The sequence below is a fragment of the Eumetopias jubatus genome, unplaced genomic scaffold, assembly GCF_037043125.1.
Source record: "Eumetopias jubatus isolate StellerSeaLion01/CBP00866 unplaced genomic scaffold, mEumJub1_p1.0 scaffold_9, whole genome shotgun sequence".
NCBI classification, from domain to species: Eukaryota; Metazoa; Chordata; class Mammalia; order Carnivora; family Otariidae; genus Eumetopias; species Eumetopias jubatus.
In genome coordinates, this window is record NW_028274815.1 from 78,939,553 (window position 1) to 78,957,708 (window position 18,156).

General features: G+C 36.0%; 1 protein-coding gene across 2 annotated transcripts in view; it reads left to right on the forward strand.

Annotated features, from left to right (window-relative positions):
* Positions 1-18,156, forward strand: part of EIF5B (eukaryotic translation initiation factor 5B) — a 92,047-nt gene that overhangs the window by 58,455 nt on the left and 15,436 nt on the right. For both annotated transcript variants that reach the window (XM_028103835.2, XM_028103836.2), the window contains exons 11-14: positions 6,766-6,873; positions 7,054-7,164; positions 9,605-9,672; positions 10,421-10,562. In XM_028103835.2, coding sequence (XP_027959636.1) covers positions 6,766-6,873; positions 7,054-7,164; positions 9,605-9,672; positions 10,421-10,562 — 429 coding nt within the window. The remainder of the gene's footprint in view (positions 1-6,765; positions 6,874-7,053; positions 7,165-9,604; positions 9,673-10,420; positions 10,563-18,156) is intronic.

Here is an 18,156-nt window from a genome sequence, read left to right on the forward strand (position 1 = left end):
CAACTGAGCCACCCAGGCGCCCCTGAGGCATCTTTCTATTTAGCAAAGTGTACATACCTAGCATGCTTACTATATTTTTCCTACTTAATGCAGTAGACTTAAGAGTTTTCTTTAATTATGTCAGCTTAGTATAAATAATATACTAAAAACTGGTTTGCTTAAGGATGTTAAAGTATTTCAAAGCTAAAAACGATTTTAGCTTTCCTTTTTTAAAAAATATTTTCATTTATAATTCTAATTTTCAGTTTTTTTATTGTTTTTAAATAACCTATGTATCAATGTTTGCCTAATCGTTCTGTAACATCTATTAAAGGGATCCATTTTCTGAATTTCTAAAGGACTAAGAAAATCTATTGTTGTAAGTTGGGATTTCTCACCCCTGCCACTATTGATATCTTTGGGCCATATAATTATGTTGTGGGACAGTCTTCTTCATTTAGGATGTTAAGCAGTATCCCTGCCCTCCACCCACTAAGATACCAGTGGCATTCCCCTCCCTTCTTCTCTGCTGTAACTGCTGCTTCCCACAGCGCCTAATCAAGCCAACTCCCTTACTCTCTACCCATGTGTGATATGTTTGAAGATTTAAAAACAATGGGTATTGGTGCACCTGGGTGGCTCAATCTTTGAGCATCTGCCTTCGGCTCAGGTCATGATCCCAGGATCCTGGGATCGAGCCCCGCATCGGGCTCCCTGCTCAGCAGGAAACCTGCTTTTCCCTCCCCCAACTCCCCCTACTGTATCCTGCTCTCACTATCTCTCTCTGTCAAATAAATAAAGTATTTATAAAAAAAAATAAAAACAATGGATATAACGCAGAAAGAAGTTTCCCCATTATCTCACTTACCAGATTTGTGTATAGTTCTGTACATGAGCTTCAAGTTTTTAAAAATGTTTAATTAAAACTAAGATAATAAATTTTGTAGATACATATTTTAAGGATTTTATTTATTTGTTAGAGAAGGGAGAGCACAAGCACACAGGGAGAGGCAGGCAGAGGGAGAAGGAGGCTCCCCGCTGAGCAAGGAGCCCAATGGGGGTCTCGATCCCAGGACCCTGGGATCATGACCTGAGCTGAAGGCAGACGCTTAACTGACTGAGCCCACCCGCGCTTCCCAGTATTTTCTTTTTTTCCACATAACAGTATGCTCTGGACCTCTTCACCCAGCAAATTTTTAAGCAGCTTTGTTGGGATATAATTTAGATACTAATGAATTGATGCGTTCTAAGTGTACAATTCAGTGATATTTTGTAAGTTTGTAGAGTTGTGCATCTGTTATCACAACTCAACTTTAAAATATTTTCATCACCTCAGAAAGATTTCTTGTACCAATTTGCAGTCATTCCCTGTTCCTAGCCCCACATATACAACAGTTCCCACCCCCACTCTGCCAGTCCCCCCATCCACAGTTCTACTTTCCATGGAAGCTGATGATCCTCCTTTTCTTGCATTGTCAGATGGTCAGTTGTAGCCTAACACTATATTATTCACTAACTTCATCTCATTACATAGGCATTTTATAATCTCACATCATCACAAGAAGAATGGTGAGTACAGTACAATAAGCTACTTTGAGTGAGATCACATTCACATAACTTTTTTTTTTTTAAAGATTTTATTTATTTGACAGAGAGAGACACAGAGAGGGAACACAAGCAGGGGGAGTGGGAGAGGGAGAAGCAGGCTTCCCACTGGGCAGGGAGCCCGATGCAGGGCTCAATCCCAGGACCCTGGGATCATGACCTGAGTCAAAGGCAGATGCTTAATGACCGAGCCACCCTGGCACCCCTCACATAACTTTTCTGCAGTATATTCTTATCATTGTTCTTTTTTATTACTAGTTATTGTTAATCTCTCACTGTGCCTAATTTTTTTTTTTTTTTAGGAGGGTGCGGCAGAAGGAGAGGGAGAGAGAGAATCTTAAGCAGGTTACGCCCGGCACAGAGCCCAGTGCAGGGCTTGATCTCACAACCCTGAGATCATGATCTGAACTGAAATCAAGAGTCGGATGCTTAACCGACTGAGCCACCCAGGCACCCCTAAATTTATTTTAGATATGTATAGGAGAAAGCATAGTATATGTAGCATTTTGTACTATCTCCATTTTCAGGCCTCCACTGAGGGTCTTGGAATGTATCAACCCCTGGATAAGGAGGGGACTGCTATAAATTTCAATCATATAATATGTGGTCTTTTATGTCTAGCTTATTTCACTTACTCTGCTTGTAGCTGTATCAGAATTTTGTTCATTTTTATTGCCAAATAGTTTTGTATAAGTATACCATATTCTATTATCTAATCACTAATTAGAGGATATTTGAGTTGTTTCCAGTTTTTGGCTATTGTAAATGGTACTACTATATACATTTGCATATAGTCCTTTGTATGGAAATGTGTTTTCGTTTTTGTTTCGGATATATTCCTTTTTTTTTTTTTAAAGATTTTTATTTATTTACTTGAGAGAGAGAATGAGATAGAGAGAGAGAGCATGAGAGGGGAGAGGGTCAGAGGGAGAAGCGGACTCCCCGCCGAGCAGGGAGCCCGATGCGGGACTCGATCCCGGGACTCCAGGATCATGACCTGAGTCGAAGGCAGTTGCTTAACCAACTGAGCCACCCAGGTGCCCCTCGGATATATTCCTAAGAGTGAGATTGCTGGATCATATGGTAAATTTGTTTTTTTCAGAAAGTGCTAAACTATGTTCCAGAGTGGCTGCACAATTATAGATTCCCACCAGTTGAAGGTTCTAGTAGTTTCTCTGCATCTTCACTAATACTTATCAACATCTGTCTTTTCAATTATAGTCATTCTAGTGGATATGAAATAGTATATCTTATTGTGATTTTGATTTGCATTTCTGTGATGTTGAGTATTAATGTGCTTCTTGGCCATTCTTGAATCTTCATTGGTAAAACATCTATTCAAATTTTTGTCCATTTTTAAATTTTGTAATTTGTCTTTTTATTGAGTTTTAAGAGTTCTTTTCATTTTTTTAAGTTTCTTTTGAAGTGAATGAGTTTTTAATTTTAACATCCATTTTATCAAAACTTGCTTTTATAGAGCATGCTTCTAGTGTTGTATTAAAGAAATCATTGACCCAAGGTCATGAATATTTCGTCCTAATTTTTTTTCTAAATTTCTGCCTTTAATTTCCTGTATCTTTAGCTCTATCTCTGATCTGATCTCAGACTTTCAGTTCTGTTTCATCATCTTTATTATCTGTTCTTATGCCAGTACCACACTGTCTTCATTACTATAGCTTTCTACTACGTTTTGAGGTAGGCAAATATAAATTCTACAATGTTGTTATTCTTTTTCAAGTTTGTTTTGGCTATTCTCGGTCACTTGCTTTTCCATATAAATTTTATGGTCACCTTGTCAATTTCTGCAAAAAACTTGCTCAGATTTAGATGGAGATTATGTTGAATCTGTAGATCAACTTTAGGGAGAATTATCTATTTTAATAATATTGAATCTTCCAATCTATGGAAATAGGCTGATTCTCCATTCATTTGGATCTTCTACAGTTTCTTCCAGTAGTGTCTCATAGTTTTCAGTTTAAGATTTGTAATTCTTTTGTTAAATTTACTAGGTATTTTATTGTTTTGATGCTATTGAAAATGGGCTCACAATTTTTAAATATTTTTTCATTTCTAGTATAAAGAAATACAGTTGAGTTTTATAGATCTCATATCCTTTAACTATATTGAAATATTTTTTATAGATTCCCTTAGAATTTCTTATAATCAGTGTTATGTCCTCTGTCAAAGACAGTTTTAATTCTTATTTTCCAATCTCATTGTTGCTTATTTCTTTTTTTTTTTTTTTTGCCTGATTTCCCTGGCTAGAACAGTACATTACTGAATAGAAGTGGTAAGACAGCATATAGATATGAGATCTATAAAACTTGCCTTGTTTTCAGTCTTTGTGGGGAAAGCATTCAGATGTTCACCGTTAACTGTGGTGTTAATCAGTTTCAGTTTGTTGAAAGTTCATATCATGAATGGAAATGGGTGCCTTTTCTAGGTGTATTGAGATTCTTTTTTCTTTTTTGTATTAATGTATGATGTAGTGGTATTCAAATGTTAAGCCCAACCTTGCATTTCTAGAATAAATCCAGTTGATCCTGGCATAATCCTCTTTATATGTTACTAGATTTGGTTTGTAATACTTTGTTGAAGTTTTTGTGATCTATACCCATGAGGATATTGATCAGTAACTTTCTTTTGTTTTGTTTGTCTGGCTTTGGTGTCAGTTTAAAATTAGCTTCCTAGGATTAGTCACGAAGTGTTCCTTCCTCTTTTTTTCTGCAAGAGGTTGTGAAAGATTGGTTTTCCTGTTTTAAGTGTTTGGCAAAATTAACTAACAAAGCTTTTGTCTTTTGAATACTTATAAATTTCTAATACAGTTTCTTAACTTGTTATATTGTTATCTCTTTGTCATACTTTCTTTTTCATCTTGAGTCATTCTCAGTAATTTTTGTCTTTCTAACCTATTGTGTTTCATCTAAGTTGTGAGCATAAAGTTCATGGTATCTTTTATTTTATTTTATTATTTTTTTATTATGTTAATCACCATACAGTACATCATTAGTTTTTGATGTAGTGTTCCACAATTCATTGTTTGCGTATAACACCCAGTGCTCCATGCAGAACGTGCCCTCCTTAATACCCATCACCAGGCTAACCCATCCCCTATCCTCCCCTCGAAAACCCTCAGTTTTGTTTCTCAGAGTTATAGGATCATTTTATAATCCTTTACATCTCTGTAAGGTTAGTAGTGGTGTCGCTTCTTTTGATTCTAATTTTGGTGATCTGTGGCTCCTTTTTTTTTTTCCCCTTGGTCAAACTAGTGAAAGGTTTTCTGTCTTTTTGATCTCCTCAGACTGAGTGCCTTAAACAATAGAGATTTATTTTCTGATAGCTATTGAGGCTAAAAGTTCAAGATGAAAGCGTCAGCAGGGTTGTTTCCTGGTGAGAGCTCTCTTCTTGGTGGCAGATGGCTGCCTTCTCCCTGAGTCTTCATATGGCCTTTACTCTATGCATGCCCAGAGAGAGATTTTTCTTATTTCTCCTCTTATAAGGACATCTGTCCTATTGGATTAGGGCCCTACCCATTTAACTTTAATTACCTCCTCAAAGGCCCTATCTCCAAATACATTCACATTGGGAGTTAGGGATTTAGTGTATGAATTTGGGAGAGATAAAATCAAGTCCATAACAAATTTCATGGTTCCAAAACCTTGCTACATATAATTTTCTAAAATCCATACCAGACATCCTCGGTAAGAATCTCCATCGTGGATAGGGGTATCTAAGCGATGCTTTGCAACCAGATAGTTTTCAGCCCTGGGATTGAGGAAATATTCATTAAGAAATCCCCAGCTACAGATGATTAAGTGGTTACTAATTTTTGCTGTCACAGACAATAAATACTGCAGTGAACGAACAGTGTTGTACACATGCATTTCTCTATGCTCGTGTCATTGCTTCAGGACAAATACTTACAGGTAGAATTTCTGAGTTAAAGTCTATACTGCATTGCCCTCCAGAAAATTTTAATGCTACACCAAGTGTGAGAGAAAAAGGCAATTTTCAACCATAATCAAATCCTAGCTAAGGTTGTGATGTTTGCATTTGAGTCATAGAATATAAAGGTCTTGTTAGTAAATACTCAAATCTGACTTTTGACCTTCCAAATGTTTTTTCATTCCATTTTTTGTAGAAAGATCCAGTGTCTAGTGGTAGAAATGAAAGTAAAGAATTTTTACAAAAATGGTTTTTAGATGGACGATGTTTTGTAAATTACTTCAGAATTTTGATGAAAGTCTTATCTCATTTGAATGCCAGCTTTACTGTACTTGAAAAGTTGGCATTTCAAATTGCTGCTGGCATGTGTGTTTTTGTTTGGTTCTTAGAAAGTTGAAGTGTCTAGATAAATGCTACAAGAGAAATGCATTGTGATGCAAGGACATGCTTCTCATGCCTAATGAGTGGTATCTTAAGGTAGGAAATGTCCTTGGACATCTTAGGCCGGGGATTAAATAAACCATCTCTCAATTGAAAGGTTTTACAGTGTTTATACAATGGATAAAGTTTAAAAATAATTGCTCTAAAATATTTTACAGTTTTGGGACGCCTGGGTGGCTCAGTTGGTTAAGTGCCTGCCTTCAGCTCGGGTCATGATCCCAGGGTCCAGGAATCAAGTCCCACATCAGGCTCCCTGCTCATGGGGAGCCTGCTTCTCCCTCTGCCTGCTCTGCCTGCCATTCACCCCTGCTTGTGCACTCGCGGGCACTCTCTCTTTCTCAAATAAATAAGTAAAATCTTAAAAAAAAAAATTTATAGTTTTGAAGTTCTAATGAAATTGTTTGAATGCAAGAGTATATCTCCTTTTATAAAAACCCTCACATAAGCTAGGGGATGTACTGTATATGTACTGAATGGAATACAAGATCACTTTCTTATATTCTTTTAAATAACCAATGTACAAAAGTGCTCAGAAAGTTGAAGCCAAAACTTCACACTATTTTTACTCATATTTAACATTGTTGTCCTGAAATTTAACAGGTTTCTCTTTGTTCAGAGGTACTGTAATGGGAATTAGATTGTAAAGGTTCTGTTGTAAAATGCAATTATGTATAGTTAAATTAACAAAAAACTTGGATGATGGTTGTGGCATTCTCTTGCCAGGGCAACATAATTTAAAGAACAGTAATGATAGGGTTTGAAATAATAATTTGTGATTTTTTTTTTTATTCCTAGAAACGGCGACTTGAACATAGTAAAAATGTAAATACAGAAAAGCTAAGAGCTCCTGTTATTTGTGTACTTGGACATGTGGACACAGGGAAGACAAAAATTCTAGATAAAGTAAGAAAATATTGTTAGCATATAACTTTTTAAGTAAGTGAATGATACCTTATAAAAAGCTAATAGAAACCAAAGCACAGATAGGCAGTTCTGTTACATTAAATAGGTTGCTACTTTCTTATTGCTTTTGTTTCTTTTTATATTTCAAAATACAAATCTGAATCTGCTGTCTCATCCCAGCTTCGTCACACACATGTACAAGATGGTGAAGCAGGTGGCATTACGCAACAAATTGGGGCCACCAATGTTCCCCTGGAAGCCATTAATGAACAGACTAAGATGATTAAAAATGTAAGTATGCTGTATTTGGTGTGTTTTAATCTCTAACAGAAATTAAGGTACAAATTTCAGATACAGAAAAAAAGAATAGTATAAAGATCCATATGCTCACTATTCATAATTAACACTTGTGCCATTTTGTTCAATTTTACTTGAGATTTTTGTCTTTAAAGAAAACATTAGATGTTATAGGAGCCCTCATTTTTCATTTCCTTTCCTCTTGCTCCCAAAGGCAAATGCTATTTTGAAGTTATATTGTTTCCCTGCATGTTTTAACACTTTTCCTGTAGATTTCCATGTTGAAAAACTGTTTCCTCCCCCACCCTCTTTTCCTTCTATCACATTGTGATTATATTTTCTTTATCTCCCTAATATTTTCTATGTTGGAGATACTCAGTTTATTCAAAATAAATAAAGAAAGTCACATGACATTAAGGTAAAGCTTAATGAATCATTATAAAACAAATACTTTTGTGTCACCTGTGTTAGGAAATAGAACCTTGGCCCTTACCTCAAGAAGACCTCTGTTAGGTCCCTTTCCAATCGAAATACTCTTCCAGTCACAAGGAACTTTTAAAGTAATCTCTACCTTTTAATGTGTTTGAGGTTGCAAAATGTTGTTATTTCAAGCCCTTTATCCATGTTAATGAACAGTGGTTTGGTTTTGTTTTACTATAAACTCATGAATTAACATATTTACTGTGTTTTAATTCATTTATTCTTGTGGTGATATAGTCTCATTTTTGTCCAGTCATTGACTCCTGAGTCTTTTTGATTCAGTTTTAGTAGTCTTTGGTTGCATCCTTGAGTCTGATGTAGCAGGATGTTTAGGCTCATCTTATACATATGGTGCTCCAGTCTTGGAACTGAACCTTGTAAAAATTCCGTAGTTCCATTATCACAGAGCAGGTAAAAAAGGTAAATTTGGAACTAAGGAGTAACAAAACTGATAACTGACACACAGAGCACAAATTATTATATGCTAGTATCTCCTTTTATTCTTTCTTTGGCCTTAGTTCTCTATATAGAAAGGGTCTATGAGTTTGTCTCCAATTGGTGGTGGTGGTGGGAGGGGGGGTTGTTTGGTTGAGATTGTGTTTTACGAATCTTGTTTTCTGGTAGATTCCTAAGGAAGGAATAAGGGGAGTAATACTCTGTGTTTTTGAATATTGCATACCTACTTTGTGGCCTTCACCCTGGAAAGTTAGTTGGCTACATATAAAATCCTTGATTCACCTTTTCTTTCCTTAAATATCTTAAAGGTTACTTGCGTTTCTTCTCACATAAAATATTGCCTTTCAGGTTTGATCATAAGCTGGTTTTCATCCTTTTATAAGTAATGTGGCCTTTTTGCATTTTGGGGTTGATTCTTCTGGGCCAGTTTTCCAGTTATGTGGAAATTTTCCAGTTCTTTTTCAGTATGTAATTTAAAATCTTTATTTTAGGACAGTTTTCTTAAATTACAGTTTTTCAAATTCATAATTTAAAATTTATCTTGGTTGTAATTTATCTGATATTTCTATGTGTTAGTCATTGGGGATTTATAATAGCTAATTCTGCCAGTTGCCAGAGCTTGAAATCTGGTGTTACTTTAGAACACAGTTAAAGAGCATGATTTTTATTAGGTCTGTATTAAAGTTCTCGGGATAACTTTTATATGACAATTATAATTGCTTGTATTCCAGACACTGAAGTGGAAATAATTATGGTGCTCAGTGACTATTGATTTAAGATCACCAGAATGCAACTATGAGATGTTTTACATTTGAATCATTTTGACCTAGATCAGGAGATAAGATTTTTTGAAAAATCACTTGAAGATTGACAGTATAGATAAGCAAGTAAAAAAAATCATGTATGTGAGAGATTTGTTGGTCAATGCCACTATTTAGGGTAAAAGGGAATGTCCATATCAGGCATGTTGTAATTTTTTTCCATTCGTTAAAGAACTTTTGTCCAGAAAGTCAAGTGTTTATGATGTTATTTAAATACAGCAGTCTTTTCTTTAATATTTTAGGTTGGTGTAGTAAATTTTCTTTAAAACACACTTTAGGATATTTTTTCAAAGTTTAGAATTGCTTTAAAGTTGGACTAGATACATTTTTCAAGTTGTCAGAACCTCTTCTTGCATGTTACCTTTTTATAGATAATCACTCTCAGACGACTTGTCATTTGTTACTTATTGATAATCTGCTCAGAATTAGAGTACACCATGTTTTATGACCTTAACAAAGAGAATATTTTCTCATTTCATTCCCCCTGCAAACTCCTTTGGATTAATGAGAATATTGACTATTTTGCTTTGCTGGTTGATTCACTGACTGTCGTAAAACCATTTATTTAGAAAGGAAAGTGATGTTTTTAAGTTTTCATGGCTGAATAACAGTTTTTATAAAGAAACTTCAATTATTTTGACTTTCTTAAGCTCTCTACTTTTCCCCACCTTTTCTAGTTTGATAGAGAGAACGTACGAATTCCAGGAATGCTCATTATTGATACTCCTGGGCATGAGTCTTTCAGGTAAGAGCAACTTGCGTTATTTGGCATCAAGCAAACTACTAGAAACCATTAAATCTAAAAGTTCAGTGAGTGGGAAAGTCTGATTAGGCAACACTGAGGTAGTATTTTAAGATCTGTAGTCCCTGTAGCTACCGATCATCTGTGCCTACTGAATAAGTAGTAATTTATATGGATACTTGATTTTTGTTTTTGTTTTTTTAAAGATTTTATTTGACAGAGACAGCAAGAGAGGGAACACAGTAAGGGGGAGTGGGAGAGGGAGAAGCAGGCCCCCTGTTGGGCAGCCCAACGTGGGGCTTGATCCTAGGACCCTGGGATCATGACCTGAGCCGAAAGCAGACGCTTAATGACTGAGCCACCCAGGCGCCCCAAGAATACCTGTTTTTTATAGAGATCTTTCGTACTTTGAAAGACCAAATCCTAATACATACTTGGTCTATCTCCTGTGAAACCCATTATACATGGAATTTATCCTGTTGCCTCTTAGCAATATTCCTTAGTGCAAAAAAGTTGGCCAATACAATTTGCAGAAATACTGGAGTAACTTCTGGAACTAACTTATTCCAGCTGATGTGAGTTCACTATGTCAGATAAGCATTTGGCAAGTTAAGGGCTAATGGCACTTAAATTTTTAATGCATGTGCTTCATTTTGTTTTTTTTCGTTGAGGTTTTACAAAGAAACATTTGTTTCTTTAAAAGAGTAATTTCAAGATTTCTCTTTATGCATCTTTTCCCTCTTTTCAACAGTAATCTGAGAAACAGAGGAAGCTCTCTTTGTGATATTGCCATTTTAGTCGTTGATATTATGCATGGTTTGGAGCCCCAGACAATTGAATCTCTTAACCTTCTGAAATCTAAAAAATGTCCCTTCATTGTTGCACTCAATAAGGTAAGCTCCCCTGAAGAATTAATGTGAAAACATGCTTCTTAAATTTTTGTGATTAAACACATGTCCTAGTATAACTTTGATATAAAAATATGTATTTATGCTAAGTGTATTTTGACAAATTTATATACACATATAACCACCACCATCAGAATATAAACCATCTCCATATTCCCAGAATGCTCACTCATGTTCTTTTACAGTAAGCCTACCCCCTTTTTCAACCCCAAACACTGACCTATCACTATAGACTAGTTTTGTTTGTTTTATAATTTCACATTAATGGAATTATACAGTGTGTAATCTTTTGAATCTGGCATTTTCCACTCTTATTATTTTACATTTATCCATGTTGTTGCATATACCACTGATTGTTCCTTTTCGTTGATAAGTGATATTTCGTTATCTGATTAGTACCATACTTCATCCATTTACACACTGAATAATAGTTGGATTGATTCCACTTTAAGTTATTAAGAAAACAGCTGTCAACATTCTCACACATGTTTGGGTTGAAATTTCTTTTGATTTACTTTGAATAAATATTTAAAAAGAAAATTGCTGGGTCAAGTTGTATGTATATGTTCCACTTAATGAGAAAGTGACATTTTCCCAAAGAGTTTGTACCATTTTATATTTTAAGATTTCAATTCTGCACATTCTTGCCAATGTTTGTTCTACTTACAGCCATTGTAATAAGTGTGTAATGCTAAATTATTGTGGTTTAATTTGTATTTCTGTGATGACTAATGGCATCAAAAATCTTTTCATATATTTATTTGCCGTCTCTCTGTGAAGTAACTATTTTAAAATCTTTGCTCATGTTTTATTGGATTATTGTCTTACTATTGAATTTTAAGAGTTCTTTATTGTTGATTGAAGTCCTTTGTTTATGTGTATTGCGGGTATGTTCTTTTAGTCAATGACTTGGTTTTTCATTTTCTTAATGATGTGTTTTGAAGAGCAGAAATTTCTAATTTTGTTGAAGTCTGATGTATCAGAAAAAAAAATTTTTTTTTTTTAACGATTTGACTTATTTATTTGACAGAGACACAGCAAGAGAGGGAACACAAGCAGGGGGAGTGGGAGCAGGGAGCCTGATGTGGGGCTCAATCCCAGGACCCTAGGATCATGACCTGAGCTGAAGGCAGACGCTTAACAACTGAGCCACTCAGGCGCCCTGAGAAATTTTTTTTTATAATTTATGTTTCTTATGTTCTCTATAAGTAGTCTTTAACCATTTTCATAATTTTAACATTTAGATCTCTGGTATTTTTAGTTAATTTTTGTGCATAGTATAAAGATCAAGGTTCACTTTTTTCCAAAAATCTGGTTCAAAACCTTTTGTTGAAAAGATTATACTTACTTTATTGATTTCTTTTTTATAATGCTGTACAGTTGACACAATGTTACATTAGTTTTAGGTGCACAACATAGTGATTGAACTATACACATTATGCTGTGTTCACAAATGTAGCTATCATCTGTTGTATCCAGTGCAGTACGCTGTACCTTCTACTTTGGTGATTTATACATTCTATAACTGGAATCCTACACGTCCTACTCCCCTTCACACGTTTCATCCATGCCCCATGCCGCCCCCCCCCCCGCCTCTGATAACCACTTTGTTCTGTTTATGGGTCTGTTTCTACTTGTTTGCTTGTTTTTGCTTTATTTTGTTTTTTTATTTTGGATTCCACATGTTGGTGAAATCATATAGTATTTGTCTTTCTCTGTCAGGCTTATTTCACTTAGCATAATATCCTCTGGGTCTGTCCATGTTGTAAATGACAGGATCTCGTTCATTTTTATGACTAATACTCCGGTGTCTGTCTGTCTGTGTATGTATGTGTACAGACCACGTCTTTATCCATTGAACTATCAGTGATCACTTAGGTTGCTTTCATATCTTGGCTATTGTAAATAATGATGCAGTAAACATAGGTGTGCATATCTCTCTTTGAATTAGTGTTTTTGCTTGCTTTAGGTAAATACCCAGTAGTGGGATTACTGGATCATAATGGTATTTCTGTTTTTAGTTTTTTGAGGAATCTCCATACTGTTTTCCACATTGATTGGTTGTACCAATTTACAGTGTTCCCTTTTCTACACATCCTCAGCAGTACTTGTTTTTTATTGTCTTTTTAATACTAGCCACTCTGACTCTGTCATAAGGTGATATTTCACTATGGTTTTGTTTCCCTGATGATTTGTGATGTTGAGCATCTTTTCATGTGTCTGTTGGCCATCATCTCTTTGGCTTCTTTGGAAAAATGTCTATTTAGTTTCTATGCCCATTGTTTTATTTATAATTTGTGTTTTGGCATGTTGTGTTGTGTATGTTCTTTATATATGTTTGACATTAACTCTTTATTGGATATATCCTTTGCAAATATCTTCTCTCATTCAGTAGGTTGTGTTTTTGTTTTGTTGATGGTTTCCCTAACTTTACAAAAGGTTTTTATTTTGGTGTAGTCCTAATAGTTTATTTTTATTTTTGTTTACCTTGCCTTAGGAGACATATATAGAACAAAGTTGTTGCAGCCAATGTCAGAGAAATTACTGCCTGTGTTCTCTTCTAGGAGTTTTATGGTTTCAGGTCTTACATTTAGGTCTTTAATGCATTTTGAGTTTATTTTGTGTATGGTGTTAGAAAGTGGTTTGGTTTTATTCTTTTACATGTAGCTGTCCATGTTTCCCAGAACCATTTATTGAAGAGACTGTCTTTTCCCCATTGTATATTCCTTTCACTTTTGTAACAGAGTGACCCTATAAGCATTGGTTTATTTCTGGGCTCTCTGTTCTGTTCCATTGAACAGTGTCTATTTTTGTGCCAGTACCACTCTTGTTTTCATTACTATAGTTTTGTACTATAGCTTGAAATCTGGGATTGTGATTACTCCAACTTTGTTCTTTTTCTCAAGAATGCTTTCACTATTTGGGGTCTTTTCTGATTCTATACAAATTTTAGGATTATTTGTTGTAGTTCTCTGAAAATTGCTGTTGGTATTTTGATAGGGATTGCATTGAATCTGTAAATTGCTTTGGATAGAATGGACATCTGTAACAGTATTCTTCCAATCCACGAGTGTGGTATATCTTTCCTTTTGTTTGTGTCATCTTCCATTCATCAGTGTCTTAGAGTTTTCAGAGTACAGGTTTTTCACCTTTTGGTTTAAATTTGTTTCTGGGTATTTTATTCTTTCTGGCACAACTGTAAAATGGGATGGTTTTCTTAACTTGTCTTTCTTCTACTTAATTATTATCTATCACTGTCATTATTAGTGTATAGAAATGCAAGAGATTTTTGTATATTAATTTTGTATCCAACTTTACTGAATAAATGCATTCTACTCATTTTTTGGTAGAGTCTTTAGGGGTTTCTATATACATTATCCTGTCATACACTAACAGTGATGGTTTTACCTCTTCCTTACTAATTTGGATGACTTTTATTTCTTGTCTTATTGCTACTGCTGGGACTTCCCGTGTTGTATTGAATAAAAGTGGCAAGAGTGGACATTCTTGCCCTGTTCAGTCTTAGAGGAAAAGCTCTCAGTTTTTCACCATTGAGTATGATGTTAGCTGTGTGTTTGTCATATATGGCCTTTATTATGAGAGGTGTGTTCCCTCTAAACCCACTTCATTGAGTTTTTATCACGAATGGATATTAGTTTTTGTCAGATTCATTTTCTGAATCTATTGAGGTCATTTTAGGACTTTTGTCCTTCATTTTGTTAATGTGGTGTATCACCTTGATTGATTTTAGATATTGAACCATCTTTGCAACCCTGGAATAAATCCCACTTGATCGTGGTGAATGATTGTTTTCAGTGTATTGGTGAATTTGGTTTGCTAATGTTTTGTTGAGGATTTTTGCATCTGTGTTCATCAGGGACATTGGCCTGCAGTTTTCTTTTTTTGTAGTGTCTTTGTCTTGTTTTGGAATTTGGGTACTACTGGCATCATGGAATGTATTTGGAAATTTTCCTTCCTATTCTGTTTTTTGGAATAGTTTGAGAGGAATAGGTGTGAACTAGTCTTTAAGTGTTAGGTAGAATTCACGTGTGAAGCCATTTGACTTCAAAAGTTCTAGACTTGATTGTTGGGACTGTTTGGATAATTGGTTCAGTTTTGTTACTAGTAATTAATTGGTCTCTTTGGATTTTCTGTTTCCTCCTGATTTGTCTTGGAAGGTTGTATGTTTCTAATGATTTATTCATTTCTTCTAAGTTGTCAAAGTTGTTGGCATATAATTTTTTTATTTTTCTTTGTTTGAGAAAGGGAGAGCGAGCAAGAGACAGAGCACACAAACGGGGAGGGACAGAGGGAGAAGCAGAATCCCTCCTGGGCAGGGAGCCTGATGTGGGGATTGATCCCAGAACCCTGGGATCATGACCTGAGCTGAAGGCAGATCCCTGCATATGATTTTTTGTAATAGACTCCTAGTCCTTTGTATTTCTGTGGTGTTGGTAACTTCTGTTTCTGATTTTGAGTCCTTTTTTTCTCAACGAGTCTGGCTAAAGGTTTATTAATTTTGTTTATTAGCAAAGAATGAGCTCTTGGCTTCATTGATTAATAAAGTTTTTATAGTCTCTTTCATTTATTTCTGCTCTAACGTGTTATTTCTTACCTTCTACTAACTGTGGGCTTTTGTTGCTGTTGTTTCTCCCCAGTTCCTTTATGTATAAGGTTAAATTGTTTATTTTCTTGAGATAGACTTGTGTTGCTACAAATTTTTCTCTTATTACTGCTTTCACTGTATCACAAAGATTTTGGACTGTTGTGTTTTCATTTTCATTTGAGTTCTTTATTGACCCCCTGGTTGTTCAGTACCATGTTGTTTAGCCTTCACATGTTTTTTCCAGTGTTTCTCTTGTAATTGATGTATATTTTTATACTGTTTTGGTTGGAAAGGATTGATACGATTTCAATCTTAAGTTTATTGAAACTTGTTTCGTGGCGTAACGTGATCTTTCCTGAAAAATGTTCCATGTGCACTTGAAAAGAATGTATTCCTTTGTTGTTGCACAGGATATACTGTACATGTCTGTTAAGTCCATTTGGTTGGATGTGTCATTTGCTTACACTGTTCTTTATTGATTTTGTACCTGGATGATCTATCCATTGAGGTGAAGGGGGTATTAAAGCCCCCTGCTGATCTTGTTATTACTCGCAGTTTCTCCCTTTGTTTGTTAATAATTGCTTTATGTCTTCAGGTGCTCCAGCTTTACGTACATAAATACAGTTGTGGATCTTGTTGGATTGATTTCTTTATTATTATTAGTGCCTTTCTTTGTCTCTTGTAATAGTCTTTGTTTTAAAGTCTCTTTGATAAAAGCATTGCTGCCCGGCTTTTTTTTTTTTTCTTTCTTTCCACTTCTGTTCACATCGAATAGCTTTTTTCTATCCCTTCTCCTTCATTCTGTGTGTTTTTAGGACTGAAGTGGGTTTCTTGTAGGCAGCATATAAATGGGTTCTATTTTCTTAACCATTCTGTCACCCTTTGTGTTTTGAATGGAGCATTCAGATTATTTACATTTAAAGTAATTATTAATTGGTATGTACTTATTGCTGTTTTGTCACTTGCTTTCTGGTTGTTTTTGTAGTTCTCTTTTTCCTTTCTTCTCTTGCTCTCTTTTTTGTGATTAATGGTTTTCTTTAGTGTCATGATTGAATTTCTTTTGTGTGTCTACTACAGGTTTTCGCATGAGGTTCACTTGTGACATCCAAAGTGTATATTATAAATATAGCAGTGTATATTAATTTGGTGGTCAGTCACGTTTGAACATAGTCTAAAAGAACTTCATTTTTATTTACTTCCTCCACGTTTTAAATATATTTTGCATCTTTTTATTTTGTGAGTCTTTTTTCCTTTCATAATTTTGTTCTATTATGGCCTTTTATTTTTCAATTATAGAAGTCTCTTGGATATTTCTTGTAAGGCTGGTGTAAGTAGTGAAGAACTCCTTAACTTTTGTTTGGGAAACTCTTGATCTCTCCTTCAATTCTGAATAACCTTGCTTGGTATAATATTTTTGGTTGTAGTTTTTTTCCACTCCTTTGTGGACTGCACATTTCTGCTGACAAATCAGCTGATAGTAGCCTTATAAGGTTTCCTTTGCATATAGCTAGTTGCTGCTTCTAGAATTCCCTCTTTATCTTTCATCTTTGATATTTTAACTATGTTTCATGATATGGACCTCCTTGGCTTCAATGTGTTTGGAACTTTCTCTGCTTCCTGAACCTGGATGTCTGTTTCCTTCCCAGGGCTAAAGAAGTTTTCAGCTATTACTTCCTGAAATAAGTTTTCTGCCCCTTTCTCTCTGTTTTCTCCTTACGGGACCTCTATAAAGAGAATGTTTGTTTGCTTGATATTATCTAAGAGATCCCTTAATCTATCCTCATTTTTTTTCTTTTTTTTTTTCTGTTCAGCTTTGTTGCTTTCCATTTCCCTGTTTTCTAGATCACTGATCCCTTCTTATGCATCCTGAAATCTATTGATTCCGTCTAATGTATTTTTCCTTTCAGTTATTGTATTCTTCAACTCTGGTTCTTTCTTATATTTTCTATGTCCTTTTTGACTTTCTCCCTGAGTTCATTCATGGTTCTCTCCAGTCCAGTGAGCATCTTCATTACCATTACTTTGAACTCTTTATCAGGCATAGTGCTTATCTCCATTTAATTCTTTTTCTGAGGTTTTGTCTTGTTCTTTTGTTTGAAGTATATTTTGTCATTTCGTTTTTATTTCTTCCTCTCTTTGTATGAATTAGGTGGAACAGCTATTTCTCCTCAACTAGAGGGAGTGATGTTGTGTATGGGTTCCTGTGTAGAATGTGCTTGGTGAGTTTGGGTAGCTGGCTGGAGCTGTGGTATTTGTGGGCTGTGGGTCCTGGCACACTCCATGTTGGGGCCACTCTGGTATGATAATCAGAACTGAAGTAGGTTCAAGCTGGGTGTTCCTGGGGCTCTCCACCCAGAGGGCAGCGCAGCTGGAGGTCAAATGGGTAAAAGCCAGGGGGTCCCAGGGCTGTATTTGCAGAAAGCACCCTAGCATCACAGCTAGAGCTAAAGTTGGTGTAAGCCAGGGGACTTGGGGGCTCTCCTTGCAAAGAGCACTCCGACAGGACAGCTGAAATTGAGTGGGCACAGGCTGGGGCAGTCCTATATTAAAGGCACCCTGGGAGTACAGCTGAACCTGAAGTGGATGCAAGCTAGGGGCCCTGGGGCTCTCCATGCAGGGGCACACTGGTGGTGGCTGAAGCCAAGGCAGGTGTGGGCAAGGGTGTCCTGGGGCACTCTGTGCAGGAGGTTCCCTGGCAAGTTGTCTGGAGTCTAAGCTGGTGTGGGTTGGGAGGTTCTGACATGCTGTACACTAGGGGTACCCTGGTAAGTGTCTGGAGCCAAAGTGGTGTGGGCCTGGAGTGTTCTAGGGTGCTTTGTGTTCATGCTGACGTTCAGCTGATGAGACCCCTGGACCTGTAGTGAGGGCTGGCCAGCCATGTCCTGGTATGCATCACACTGGAGCCCACCTTGATGGGATGGCTTGGGCTGGTGTGGGCTAGGGACTCAGGGCTCACTGAGGTGGAGGGCCCAC